Source organism: Ruditapes philippinarum, unplaced genomic scaffold (assembly GCF_026571515.1).
Source record: "Ruditapes philippinarum isolate M1 unplaced genomic scaffold, ASM2657151v2 ctg1004_1_1_1_1, whole genome shotgun sequence".
NCBI lineage: Eukaryota > Metazoa > Mollusca > Bivalvia > Venerida > Veneridae > Ruditapes > Ruditapes philippinarum.
This window is the reverse complement of record NW_026860305.1, coordinates 229505-244473: the sequence shown is the minus strand read 5'-3', so window position 1 is coordinate 244473 and position 14969 is coordinate 229505. Positions and strand designations below refer to the sequence as shown.

General features: G+C 34.8%; 1 protein-coding gene across 1 annotated transcript; it reads left to right on the top strand.

Annotated features, from left to right (window-relative positions):
- Window positions 1-823: 823 nt before the first annotated feature.
- Window positions 824-8196, top strand: LOC132759619 (transmembrane 6 superfamily member 1-like). The gene is made up of 7 exons (XM_060751429.1): window positions 824-1127; window positions 2117-2318; window positions 3181-3263; window positions 3793-3902; window positions 5255-5354; window positions 6240-6334; window positions 7613-8196. Exons 1-7 carry the CDS (start codon window positions 923-925, stop codon window positions 8081-8083), a joined length of 1266 nt encoding a protein of 421 aa, XP_060607412.1. The 5' UTR covers window positions 824-922; the 3' UTR covers window positions 8084-8196.
- The last annotated feature ends 6773 nt before the right edge of the window (window positions 8197-14969 follow it).

Genomic DNA, 14969 nt, shown 5'->3' with positions numbered 1-14969 from the left:
CTCTGGTAAATTCAATGTTGCTTTCTTGAAAAGTACCAACACCACCACACCTAAAACATCTGTAAAAAGTGATACTAGTCATGCCACTGGGGTCAAAAATGGTCATACACTTGGGACACTTAGTTTACATAGACTTGTATAGTGAAAATGTCTTTAAAATCTTCTATAAATATTTTTTAAATTACTAGTATGCAGCTTAATTGTGTAAAGCGTGTTCACTTTGCTGACTTTAACATTCTAAAATAAAAACTATGACTTTTCCTGAGCGATTCAGTGCCATCATGGCCCTCTTGTTTACTTTACATACAGATATGTATAAAGCTATCATGCTGACGAAATGTTGGTACATTAACGATAAAGACATAAAAAATACAGACTAATAGTTCTTTGTTCATAAAAACTGCATCTGCACATTTCACAGCTAGCAACAGCTATGTAGATCTACTCGGTAGAGTGCTTCTTCAAATAATTAATATTAAACGTATTTGAAAAGTAATAAAATAGCAAAACAAACGTATTTATATATCTTGCATTACCAAGTGAACAATGAAAAAAATAACCGAAACTTTTCAACTTTGCTACAGATTATCTCTGTGAGAAATCAATTAAAGATCCTGTAACACATTTTTTATGATTTTATATTAACAAATATGATGCTCAAATTAAGATTTATCAATATTGTAAGTTCCAAAAAGCATTATTTATTTCAGAGATCAATTATAAAAGATCGATTTCAGAATTTATTCTACGCGAACAGCATAATTTTCAATTTGAGAATTTATTCTACTAGAACTTTATTCTACGCGAACTGCATACTTTTTAACCAAGCATGCCTATAACTTGCACAGTCGGTTTCCACTGACGCTATCTTTTTATTTATTTATTTTCTTAAATTGTTTACGCTAATAAAAAGTAAACAATCATGTATAAACCTTCAACAATTGTGTTTTTTGTTTTTATTGCTTCTTTTTTGGCAGCACCGCTAATTTACACTCTGGATAAACTGGTGTTAATGGAAAGCTCGAAGTGGGTATTTTTGGCAGGAGTTATTGTTCTTCCATTGTTTGGACTACTGAGCACACTTTTCGTCCAACAACATGAAGGAAAAAACGAAACTCTTTATTATGGTAAATAGTTTGAAATAGATCCCTGGCTAATTGGTTAAAGAATAACTTTTTTTTGCAATGATGTTGTTTTTATGATGTTGAAATATCTCTACCAGACCTTGCATAGCCTACACTACAGTATAGATGTTTTGTATGCAGCAGGTACTTTACAGGCTTTTGTGTTACACAGGGATATCCAACCTCATTTGGGAATTTGGTGGCCAGGGGATTGTGTGAAATTTCAGGAATGCTTAACCTCTTGAACGTTAAAACTGACACAGGGTGAGAAAAATGTGGAGCCTGACTGGGACTTGAACCTGGGGGACCCCTAAATAGTGAAGAGTTCTGAACCATGACATACTGACTCCCCTGCTATATTGAGATTCGTCCCTGAATTACTCGGGGTTACAGAGCAATGCTAATTAAACTCTGAACTATATCCAGTTATGGTCCCCCGTTGGGCGCAAATGTCACAGGGTGAGAAAAATGTGCAGCCTGACCAGGACTCATACCCTGGACCCTCGGAATACCGTTCCGCAGCTGTACCGACTGAGCTATCTGGCCGCTTACACAACTTCTCCCCTAAATAGTCAACAGTTCTTAACTGTGACACAACTTTAATGATGAAGGAAGACATCTAATGCCCCCTCCATGCATTAATTTGTATTTAAGGCACAAGCTGATGCCCGAGTAGATCTAGATAGAATCAGGGTTGTTAATAAGCTAGCAGGATAGCTTCCTCACATAAATTTAATAATTCAAAGTCTTTAGCAGGATTCAACCAACAGCAATGAGGAGCAAGATGTTTGAAGTAAACAAGCTGTGCCACTCGGCCAACAACTTCCAATGAACAAATTAAATGATGCTTTTTGCGACAGGTTTTTAATTTATATACTAGTAGTAGTATACGTTTGTTTATGATAAAATACATTTGTTTGCAATTCTTTTAATAAATAATGGTTGTTTTACTTCTAGTTGATAATAAGTTTATATTTATTGCATGATTTCAGTTTGGTGTATTTTTTCGTTTACTGCTGTTGTTGATCTGTTTATTGGACTTGAACTTGATGGGTTTGTGAAAGGATTTATGGAATTTTATCTTAGGGAAGGTGAGCCATATCTACGCAGTTCTTACGGTACTTCTATCAACTGGTGGGATGGAACCGGACATTTTTTAATGTATCTCGGTCTGATATACCTGCTAGTGAGTGGGTAAGTATGGAAATTTATTATCATTTATACATGTAATTTAGAAAGAGCATCAAAACACGAGGCTATCTGATTTGTACAAGGGGGCATAAAAACATGTTCCCTGTTGTCATAATATGAAACCCCGGAAACGAGCATCTGAATATGATAGTTCTGTCGCTTTCCCTTTCTCTGCCGTCACAATAAGTAAACTCCAGCAAAAAAGAGCCAATTAATGAGCATACTCTGGAGTGCGGGTAACTAATACCTACATGTCGAAATAGCCCGCCGGGAGTCACATGTATGCACTCCAGTTAACTCACTGTGCATGTATATGTATATGATTTAACTCTGACACATTTTCAACAGATAGGTCCCCAAACTATGATACAATTAAATGATATGTCTTGGAGCTTATAAATACATTACATATGTGTTATTTTTACTACCGATTTTAACAGTTTCTATGTTATTTTCAATACATATTTCATAGGCGCCATCCGGTTAGCTCAATAAGTACAGCATTAGACTCTGAATCTGGCGACCTGGTTTTGATTCATGAATGTGCAGGTCACTTTCATTGTGGTTGATCATGAAATCCTTTCTACTGTCATTCACAATGTATCTCTGCTTTGGCATGTACAGAAGTAACAGTTCCTTGCAAAAGTGAAGGCAACTAGTACTGGTAAAGTGCTCGACAACCTGTCCAGCAGAAACTATGCAGTGGCTGAACTGTCCTCTGGTAAATTCAATTTGGCTTAGTGCCGTGATCCGTAGTGAAAACTACCAACACCACACTACATATTTCAATGATGTCTGTGGAATATATTACATGTATGCACAAGCAATATGTTATTATCACAACATATTTTACTTATCCTTGTAGGAGAGATTACCGACTTCTTTGTTTGTATTGGGTTGGATCCATAACACACAGTATGATAGTATTCATGCCTGGAAATGTCATTGGTGAGTAAATACAGAGTTTAATCTGCTTGTTTAACATCAGACTTATTATCTGTGGAAATAAGTTATTCTGCAAGTTTAAAGATTTTTTTAGCTTGACTATTTGAAGATTAGGGAGAGCTATTGTACTCACCCAGGTGTTAGTTTTAGCATCAACATCAACTTTGGTTAAGTTTTTTTATGCAAGTTGGTATCTCCAAAACTACTGAAGGAAGTGGGTTTAAACTTCACACAGTTATTTTAGAACATAATAGGGAGCCACTGTCTAATGCCCATTACTCTTGACATGGATTTTGACAGAATTATTATTTTCTGGGCTGTAGTTTAACTATCAAGCACTGAGAATAGTTGAGCATGTCGGTGTTTCTACTCAGGTGCCAGTTTGTGTCTGAAATATGGCATGGAAGTGCACCCGAGGTCTTCCTTCACCAGTAAAGCTGGAACGTGACCTATTCTGTATACTGTGTCAGTGTGATGTAAAATCCAGTAATTACACTATAATTATAATTGATGTCATATAAATCTATTTCAGGTAACAAGGGTTTGAAATGGTCATATTTTCTTAACGTCCCGTATGTTTTTTACCCAATATATGCTGGTGTAAGATGTCTTCGAATGGGAATGAAAAATCGATGCAGGATGGTGAATATCAGTTGTTTTTTCTCATTTAATTGGAAGAGGCTTTAGCCTCTTGATTTTGTGAAGAATTAATCGTTGAAATTGCTAATTTGGAAAAAAAAAAGCTGCATAATTTAAAAAGAAAATTTCAATTGGGATGACACCTTCTATAGGCCTTTGTTATACACATGTATAATAATGTGAAATATTACTGAATATGACACCCTGATGTTATTATGAAGATAGAATCTGCTCCGTTTGATGAAAGTAGCTCACAGAGTGTTTTTCTCATGTAGAGTACCTGTTGGCAATTGAAGTTATACACAAGGCAAGCAGAGTACCCTCTTCCACCAGTAAACATTGAAATTTACAGAATTACTGTTCAAGTTCACTTTATCCACATGACCCTTCCTTCCAAAAAGTTTTTGAAAAAATGTGTAAAATGTTTTCAGTAACACCCCTTAAAACTACACATTTTGTTGACAAGAGCTTTTGTTAAGGTTAGCAAACAATCTGATCTGGTTTTGTCCCATGGTCAGACTTCCCGCCAAAAAATTTCTAACATTTGCCAATGTCGTAATAAATCGGTCTTTTCCGGAACGTTATTTTTCACAATTTTTGGTATTCAATAAATCTTAACCACTTATAACCTAGCCTGAATGTAGTACACACTGACAAGGAAGAAGTGATTGTAAATATTCTGATACCCAAGATTTTGGAAAAATAACGTTCCGGAAATAACCGATTTGCTATGATATTGGCTGATGTTAGAATTTTTTGGCGGGAAAACATTACAGTGTGACTACCTTAAGATAGGAACCAAATATTATTAGTCCCCTACCGGTTTAACCGGAGAGGACTTTAGGTTTACCCTCCGTCCGTCTGTCTATCTGTCTGTCAGTCTGTCCACAAAACTGGATCCCGCGATAACGCAAAAAGTACTGAGAATATTTTTATGAAACTTTAAATTTGGGTAGATGACGGTCTGAAAATTATGCACATCTTTTTCTTTTCTTCCTATGTTGAAAATTCTGACTGCTATGGCAACAAATAGACTGAATTTCAAGATTTCTGATTTTAATTTTTACGCTTTTTCACTATAAGTTCTTTATTTCTTAAGGTGTTTACTTCAAACTTAAAATATAAGTTTCTGGTCATCAACCACATCATATGTTACAAGGTTTACAACTCTAGCACAAAAATTATCAGTAGTTACTTACTTTTCAGTGTCCTAAAACCTTTTAAGTATTTCTTAGTGAACACTACGTGTAATTAAAAAATGACTCATCAAATGGTGATTTTGCAGTTTTTCTGCCTTTTCTGACTATGTATTTGTTGTCGTTTTATGCTATGAAATAGTGTGTGATTATTTACAGTATCCCACAGAGAAGAAAACTTGGGAGAAAATTGCAGAGAGGTTGTTTGCTGTGTGGTTCCTGGCAGCAATTGTTATAGCTTCATTTAGATTCATAGTAAGTAAAGGGGAACCAGGATGCCATTTCATATTATTTTATGCCATGTTATTTATTTACTACATGTATAGCCTTATGCTTATTTTCACGAAAATTTTAAAATGTATTAAAAAGTAAAATATTGTCAAGTGAACAAAGAAAGTGATTTACACATTACAAACTGCACTTTCAATCCACGTAAATTACCAAATAAAGGTCAAAATATGCAAAATTGCCCTTACTTTGTTAATTATTGTTAGTCACACTGTATAAATATGGTAATAAATACTGCAAAATCAGTAAATCATTGAAAATAGCATGTAAATCATTCTTAAATTGTGAAAATTTTTTTTTAAATTTTTTTAAAAACTAAAGCACATTTTTTTCAAAAGTTTTATTTTCCTTTAATTTTTTTTTTTCCCCATCTGGAGGCCTTTTAAATTTGGCAAAAATTTTTGACTATGAAAATTTGGGTGTCCCCGGCAAGGGTATTATACATGCCCCATTCTAAAGGGGCAAGGGGGTGTTATAACTCAGGGTTGGGGTTTGACCCCTGACTTTTCCCCTTGAGGTTTCCCGGGAAACGATCCCCGGGGAAAACTTTGGGGTTTTTTCAGAGACCTTTCCGTGTTTCCCGCCCAACTTTGAGGGTTTCTGGTATTTAAAACCCGGTTATCCCAAAATGTGTCATTTCATACTCTGGGCATGTAAAAAGAACCAAGGGATCTATTTCAATAAGAGCTAGGGACTGGTTCCTGTGACTCCCTTGCATCTCATAGCTTTGTCTCTAGTGTCTTGTTTTGAGGTGAATGACCCTATTGGAAATAAGTGCTTGTCACTTTTCGTAGGTTATCCTTGATGGCTGCGGTCTAAAGAAAAATTCATCAATCAATATCATCTTCATTTTCAGTGCTTGCAGTGGGTTGCAAGGAAAAGATAACTCAGTATTATTTAAAAGAAATTGAACCATACCTCAATGACCCAACACAGTATGGTCGTACACAGGTAAGATTTGTTAATAAATATGTGTAACTACATCCAACGCATATTTTTCAACATTTTTTTTTGATTGATATTATAATCTAATGCAAATGAATTCAGGAAAAGAGCATCTTAAAAATGCCAAATTGGGAATTTAAGAGAAACTAAAATAAAAAGAAATTACACATCACATATGAATAATCTCTATAAATATTTTCTTGTATAAATAATTTAAAGGTTTTCCCTTTTGATCAAAAATACTTTTTCAAAAAAAAATCAACCACAACACAAATGCGGAGAAATGAGAATTGAGAATTTTATCCTTCTCAGTTGGGAATAAATATGTGTTTTTGCATTCGAAATGCTCCCTTTACACATAGTTACTCTTATATATGGGAAATAAGGTCCGTTTTGTGACACATTCCTTCTGAATTTTTTTCAGTATGGGCTTACTGTAACACTAGATTTAAGACCTTAAGTTTTTACATGCAGCTATCTACTCCAATGATCCCAAAAATGTTTTAATTTTAGGCCAATAACCAAGACCCAATAGCCATAACATGTCATTTTCTTGAATTATTATTCTGTTTCCGTTTCCTACATACTGTATCTCTTATTTTATTGTCAAGCACTGAGAATACTTGAACTTTATGTCAATCTAACCTCTTGGTTCTTCTTGCTTTTAGTGCAACTTTACGGCAGATGGCTATGTTTGCCTGTTATGCAAGAATATGCTTAATTTTTATGCTCCCCGAAGGGTGAGCGTATAGTCACTGCTTTGTTTGTCCGTCCGCTTTTCTTGTTGGGGACATGACTATCAATATGAAACTTTGTAGGTAGATAGATCCCATTGTGTTGAAGTGCAGTGCTAAAGAACCATAACTCTGTCGCCTAATTTTCGAGTTATTGCCCTTTGTTCATTTTTACACTTTGAACTTTGTGGACATAACTCTGACACTACAAGAGGTATACTTTTCTGTGTCCAAAACCTATTCAGGGAGCATCACCCAGTTCAACCGGCTCTTTTTCTTATAAGGTTCATAAAAAGTTCTCTTCATCGTTTCAGAAAGAACCTAAGGATATGTAAATCTGACCTTGCTTGAAGCATTTGCCACCAGTATAGAGCCAGGCCGATCTTGGCATCTATGCTGTATGACTAGGCTCTTTATTGTTGGCTGACCAAGTTCACATCTGTCCCTAAAGTTTCTTATGGAAAATTACTTAAAAGAAAGCTAAAAATGTCTGTTATAGAGATTCTGATTCATCAAGTTAAGATTATAAATTTGTCATTTTTTTTTTCAGGCATTATGCTATTTCTACTACTTCACTCCAGTGTATGTGGCCTTCTTTTGCTCGCTGATCTACCCTGGTGAACTCTGGGTAAAGGACTGGTCCCTTATACACGCTGGCGCTTCGATGCAGGCACAGTTTGTCTACATATGGTCATCTCTAAAATGGAGAACCAAGCCGGAGTTCCAGGTACCGGACACTGTCGAAGCTCGTTGTATATTTTGGACTGTAAATCTTAGCTTAGTGATTGTTCCACATCTTTTTGCCTGGTACTGCCATAAATCTGAGATTAGAGATTTCTTCAATGACTGTGTATCACCATGTGTATCTCCAAAATTGAAGAGTTTTCAAGGGGAGGGAAGAACTTTCCAGAAAGTAGAGAGTATTCAAAGGGAGATAAGATACATCCAGAGAACACCGGAGAAGAGTGAAGGAGAAACACCTACAAGGCGTGTAACAAGATCTCAAAAGAAATTGAAGTAAAATAATCAAAATATAAAACTCTCTTATGTATTACATAGCATTTATTACGGTTATTGTTTAGTATGAAGTAAATTTTGTCAGGTAAATATCTTGCAATGGATTCATATTAAATGAATTTAAATCTTAAATGTTTTTACATGACAATCAGAATAACAGTTTCACGTTAAATGAAATCATTTGATATACACATACCTAAAATAGGTTACAGTATATAAGATTTTATTTTTAAAATTTGTTAACTTGACTTCCATTTTTGGTGTCATAGTGCAAACTGGTTTGAAGTTTTTGCCTGGGGGTGTTGTATTCAGATAACTAAATAATGTTCATCAGGAGAATTATCAATCTCCTACATAGTGATCTCCCCTTATCATTACAATCTGCAAAGGGAGGTAATCACTGTGAGGAGTTTGGAGAATTATATAGAAGAGTAAAGTCAGTGTGCTCCAAGTAGTCAGTAGCAATTTGCAAGTACACACTTCTGAGTAATGATAAAGCACTTTTATTTATCATAGTTTAGTTAATGTGTCTGCGGGCGCCAACAATTTTCCTGGCAGCCTGGGCCAATGAAGAGCAGTGTATAGTTGTAAAAAAAGTTTTATCATTCAGCAAGCTTATTATTTTAAAGAAAATCCATTGACCTCCAAATGCCTAAAAATATATAATTTTAATTTCTTACATAGGTCAATATGGGCACTTAAACAGAATGCTATGCAAAATTTATTTAAGAAACATACTCTGAATAAAAATCGTTTTTTTTGTGTGTGTGATATTTTAGCCGGATTCAAGTGCACTGCGGTATACCGTACCCCGGATATTGCTCGATATTATGAGGACTTTCTTCCCATTTCGCGACTTTGAACGGGGAACAAAGGTAAGTTCAGCGACGATATTTTCCAAACTAATGGCTATTTCATTTATCTAAACGGGTTTTATATATCTAGAGGTATTGTTGTAGCTCTAAAAGACGTAGAAGTATTACAGGTATTTGTAAAATTGATTAAACTACCCCTAAACGATCCGCTGCTCACTAGAAAATACTGTCCGCGATACTGTAGAATCATTAGAAATTATTACATTACCAATATAAAAAAAAATGAATCGAGCAATTTTTTTATTCTCAATCCAAGTATGCCTTGTCCAAATTTCAGGCAAAAAGTGTGAAAGTACAAAAAGATACAGGCCAAAAAAGATACAAGAAAGTGTACCGAGTATTGATTTTAAGTGTACAGAGTATTGCAAAATAGCCCAACTTTAGTGTACAGAGTATTGCAAAACAGAATGAGCACATTAGTATGGAAAATCTATATTTTTGTCTAATTTTCACGTCTGTTTATCGATTCAATTTCATTTTTCTGATAATGTACTGTTTATATGATATTTATTCAAATATTTCAGATTCAACAATGCATTCTCAGTGTTATTAAGTACTGTTCTTTTCCTACGGGCAAATACAGAGATTTAATTTCCCATTTGATTGAAAATCACACTATGGATGAAATAAAGTGTGTGCAGGGTCGGAAGCAGGGTAGAACCATCAAAATTGACGATAAAAAAACTTTAAATACATGTCCCAAGAAACTTTGATCAAGGAGACACATGCATCTCTGAAAAGGACAAGAATAAAAAAACATATTTAGATGACATTAATAATAGGTTTTTACAGGGCAAGTTTGCCTTAAGAAACATATCGACGCACTTCATAAACTATTGGCCCGAGGGCTTATGCCGTCCAAGCATGCCGGTATCGTCTTTACCTTTTACTACATGAGCATAATGCGAAAAATGGCTGTTTTCATTGAATTATAATTAAGCCTCTTGTTACAAGTTCAAACTGCTATAAAACTATAAAAATGCTTTAATACTGATCAAACTGGGCACAAATGTAAGCTAGATAGCCTGTGGAATAGCACATCCCCCCTGTATAACCCCCTTGATGTACCTTTTTAATGGGGGTGGCGCCGAAAAAGTGAACTCTCTTTTAAACAACATTTCTCAAACGAAAAAACAGTGTTTGGGGCCTAAATAGCGCATATTTTACACTATTTGAGGCCTCAAAAGGGGTGGGGTGTAAAGCCTTCAAAACACGCCTTAATGAGGTAAAAGGTTATAAAGAACATAACCTTTTTTATTGCATCTGCTGCCCTTTATCATAATCTTATCAAAATCCATTACTCGGTTTTTTGAGCTGTACCCGCTCGGCAGTCATACGGTAACTCATTGCTAAGGCGTAACAAAATTTCACGTGCAGACGGTCTGCCGTTGCTAGAGTGCAGGGGCAAAATGCCCGAAAGTTACTTTTATATGGATTTTTGGCATAGTAGGAAGTCGGTGGCACACTTGCTTAATACCGTCTAATATTGACAATCTTGAGGCAGTATTAATTTGACGCACTTTGGATGCATTTTTTTACTATTTAAAGTAAGATATGCAATAATTATTAACAAATTCTGGAAAGGTTGATCCTTCGATAGCAACGAGAACATTTTAAACACAGAAAACTGAGATTGTTCACGAGCAGGAATGAAAATCTGGATTATTCGCAGATGTTTCCAGTAAAGTACCTCCGAATTCTGCATATTCTGCACATATAGTGTAAATAAGTATACACAGTAAGAAATATTTAAAATTAAATGTGGTAAATACTTTGTGTTTACTACTTGCATTTACTCTTTATTGATAACCAATACTCGTTACACTAAAAAGCAATACTCGTGACACCGGCGGGCAACTCCAAAGCAATACTCGGTACACTGACATGTGTATTTATTCTCAAAATGCACTGTCATCTGAGGTTCTATTGTTGATTGAACATATACAACATAAACATTATCATCGTTATCACATTTCACTCGATTCAAGTTTTTCTTTTAAGGATGTATATGCACAAAAACATCAAATTTGACTGATCCGAGCTCATTTATCACGTGAGCAAAGAGACGAATTTTACCTCCTAATTACATTTCAAAGCTATTTCTGAACATTTTTGGGGTTTCAGTACTTAGAGAAATTATCGAAGTATTTGTTTTTCTACAAAATTTATATCTAACCAATTCAAAATGACTAAATATCGTCACTAAACATACCTTCTTTCCTCGTTCAAAGTCGCGAAATGGGATGAAAGTCCTCATAATATCGAGCAATATCCGGGGTACAGTATACCGCAGTGAAGTGTAAAGCATTGCAACACCTTTTAAGGTAGTACACCCCTAATGCACTATCTCCACTTTGAAGAGTATTCAAATAGGCTAGAATCACTGTAAAGTCTTTTGAAACTGAGGGGGCGTGGGTTCAAACCCCAGAAGGGGCAACTTTTTTTCTCTCTTTTTTTTCTTTTTAACATTTTTTATTAATCTCTCAGATCCCTAATGGACGAAACAAGTGTTTCATTTTAATTATATAATTATTGTAGGTATTTATTTACTAAATAATGCAAAATTTAATAGCAAATATGATAGCAGATATTTTCAAAGTTTAATAAAATAAATACTACACGGTAAAAGTATTTTATATTTTGCAAGACTAACCCAATATACATTAAAGAAAAATTAGGCAAACTTTGAAAACAGCCCCTCATTGTGGAAAATTTTAGGGATATTCTTAATAAGGCTTTTACATAGGGAAATGGTCAAATAAGTGTTAAAAGTGGGTGGGGTAGGGTTACATTTTTATACATATTAAAAATATTTCGTTTAAAAACAATCATTTTGCTTGTTTAATTTGTTACCTAAATGTCATTATTTGTTTCTTAACAATGAGCAATAGGAAAACATTTTTCATAATGATGATATTATAGATTATTTAGAGTTTCCTCAATTCTGAAAAAAGCCCTTCTAATGGCAAAGTTTTAGTTCAGAAAAATGTCCATAACTCATAAACCACACGGTAAATTTTGTTTAAAATTTGCATACAGGTGACATTTAAGGCATATAACTGTCCTATGTTGTCCATTTTACAGTTCCTTATAGTGCCCATCAGGGGTGTTCTACCTTAATGTTAGGATAATTTTTCACAATCATTCTGGAAAAAGAAAATAAGAGAATGATCTGAAATTTTGCACACAAGTTATCAGTCTAGAATTAGATCAAATAGAACATAAATCTTGAAAAATTATTTCCATCATGTCAAAAAACATCAGTCGAGTCCTTTAATGCAAAGGCTCAATTATTTTTATACCCATTTTCATTTTTGTGAATTTCAGCAACTATTGCAAAAAACATTCAGGTATAATAATGAATTTGTTTTGTATCGCTGATTTAGTGATTTTACAACCTATGGATCAATGCTCCTACATGTATAATCATGTATTGTGATTTTTTTTTTTCTAATTTTGTATTTTAAATATCCGGATGAACTTTATTTTTATACAAGTAGTATTTTATACAAGTAGTATACATTTGTATTTCTGTTAACTTTATCAACAGTTAAATATAAAGTATATTTTTCTAGTATCTCATTTTGTTGTCGTTTTCATTTTTAGCTTGGCTTTTTCAAAAAAAAAAAACAGAGAGCTACTGCTACAGTCATGTTGTCATTGGCATCCGAAAACTTTAACATTGGTCATAATTTTTAGCTCACCTGTCTCAAAGTGACAGGGTGAGCTTTTGTGATCGCTTTTCGTCCAGCGTCCGTCCGTCATCCGTCCGTCCGTAAACTTTTGCTTTCAATGACATCTCCTCATAAACCATTGAGCCAATTTCATCCAAACTTCACAGGAATGTTCCTTTGGTGGTCACCTTTAAAAATTGTTTAAAGAATTTAATTCCATGCAGAACTCTGGTTGCCATGGCAACCGAAAGAAAAATCTTTAAATATCTTCTTTTAAACAACCCTAAAAGGTAGAGCTTAGATATTTGGCATGAAACATCTTCTAGTGAGTGTTTACCAAGTTTGTTCAAATAAAAGCCCTTGGGTCAAAATTGGCCCCGCCCCAGGGGGTCATTGATTTTCCCTATATGCATATAGTAAAACCTTAAAAAATCTTCTTTTAAAGAACCTAAAGAGCTAAAGCTAAGATATTTAGCATGAAACATCTTCTAGTGAGTGTCTACCAAGTTTGATAAAAAAAAGCCCCTGGGGTCAAAATTGGCCCCACCCCAGGGGGTCATTGATTTTCCCTATATGCATATAGTAAAAACTTAAAAAATCTTCTTTTAAAGAGCCCAAAGAGCTAGAGCTAAGATATTAAGCATGAAACATCTTCTAGTGAGTGTCTACCAAGTTTTTTCAAATTAAAGCCCTGGGATCAAAATTGGCCCGGCCCCGGGGGTCATTGATTTTCCCTATATGCATATAGTAAAAACTTAAAAAATCTTCTTTTAAAGAACCATAAGAACTAGAGCTTAGATATGTGGCATGAAACATCTTCTAGTGAATGTCTACCAAGTTTGTTCAATTAAAAGCCCTGGGGTCAAAATTGACCCCGCCCCAGGGGGTCATAGATTTTTCCTATATGCATATAGTAAAAACTTAAAAAATCTTCTTTTAAAGAACCTAAAAAGCTAGAGCTAAGATATATAGCATGAAACATCTTCTAATGAGTGTCTACCAAGTTTGTTCAAATAAAAGCCCTGGGGTCAATAATGGCCCCGCCCAAGGGGGTCATTGATTTATGATGCATATAGTAAAAACTTTAAAAATCTTCTTTTAAACAAGAGGGCCATGATGGCCCTGAGTCGCTCACCTGTATATAGGCCCCCCAACACCCCCCCCCCCCCCCAATGTTGCAGGGCCAATTTAACCCAAGGGCTTTTATTTGCACAAACTTGGTAGACACGTATAAGAAGATGTTTCATGCTAAACATCTAAGCTCTAGCTCATTGGACTTTTTAAAAGAAGATTTTTTTTAAGTTTTTACTATACACATATAGTTAAAAATAATGACACCCCTGGGGCCGGGCCAGGGCTTTTATTTGAACAAACTTTTTTACTAGAAGATGTTTCATGCTTAATATCTAAACTCTAGCTATTTGGGTTTTTTCAAAGAAGATTTTAAGTTTTTGCTATACACATAATTATAAAGAAAATCAATGACCCCCGGGGCGGGGCCAATTTTGACCCGAGTCTTTTATTTGAACAAACTTTGTAGACACTCACTAAAAGATGTTTCATGCTTAATATCTTAACTCTAGCTTTTTAGGTTTTTTCAAAGAAGATTTTTCATGTTTTTGCTATACACATATAAGGAAAATCAATGACCCCCGGGGTGGGGCCAATTTTGACCCCAGGTCTTTTATTTGAACAAACTTTGTAGACACTCACTAAAAGATGTTTCATGCTTAATATCTTAACTCTAGCTATTTGGGTTTTTTTCAAAGAAGATTTTTTTTCTCAGTTTTTGCAATACACATATAAGGAAAAACAATGACCCCCGGGGTGGGGCCAATTTTGACCCCAGGTCTTTTATTTGAACAAACTTTGTAGACACTCACTAAAAGATGTTTCATGCTTAATGTCTTAACTCTAGCTATTTGGGTTTTTTCAAAGAAGATTTTTTAAGTTTTTGCTATACACATATAAGGAAAATCAATGACCCCCGTGGCGGTGCCAATTTTGACCCCAGGGCTTTTATTTGAACAAACTTGGTAGACACCTTGTAGAACATGTTTGATGCTAAATATCTTAGCCATAGCTCTTTGAGTTCTTTAAAAGAAGATTTTGAAGTTTTTATTATATGCATATAGGGAAAATCAATGACCCCCCGGGGCGGGGCCAATTTTGACCCCAGGGCTTTTATTTGAACAAACTTGGGAGACACTTATTAGAACATGTTGCATCCTAAATATCTTAGCTCTAACTCTTTTGGTTCTTTAAAAGAAGATTTTGAAGTTTTTACTATATGCATATAGGGAAAATCAATGACCCCCGGGGCGGGGCCAATTTTGACCCC

What these genes read in the sequence shown, in the direction of transcription:
- LOC132759619 (XM_060751429.1), top strand. Translation starts at nt 923, where the DNA reads ATGTATAAACCTTCAACAATTGTGTTTTTTGTTTTTATTGCTTCTTTT. An exon ending in AAACGAAACTCTTTATTATG is followed by an intron (nt 1,128 to 2,116) that starts GTAAATAGTTTG and finishes GCATGATTTCAG; the next exon opens with TTTGGTGTATTTTTTCGTTT. An exon ending in CATGCCTGGAAATGTCATTG is followed by an intron (nt 3,264 to 3,792) that starts GTGAGTAAATAC and finishes AATCTATTTCAG; the next exon opens with GTAACAAGGGTTTGAAATGG.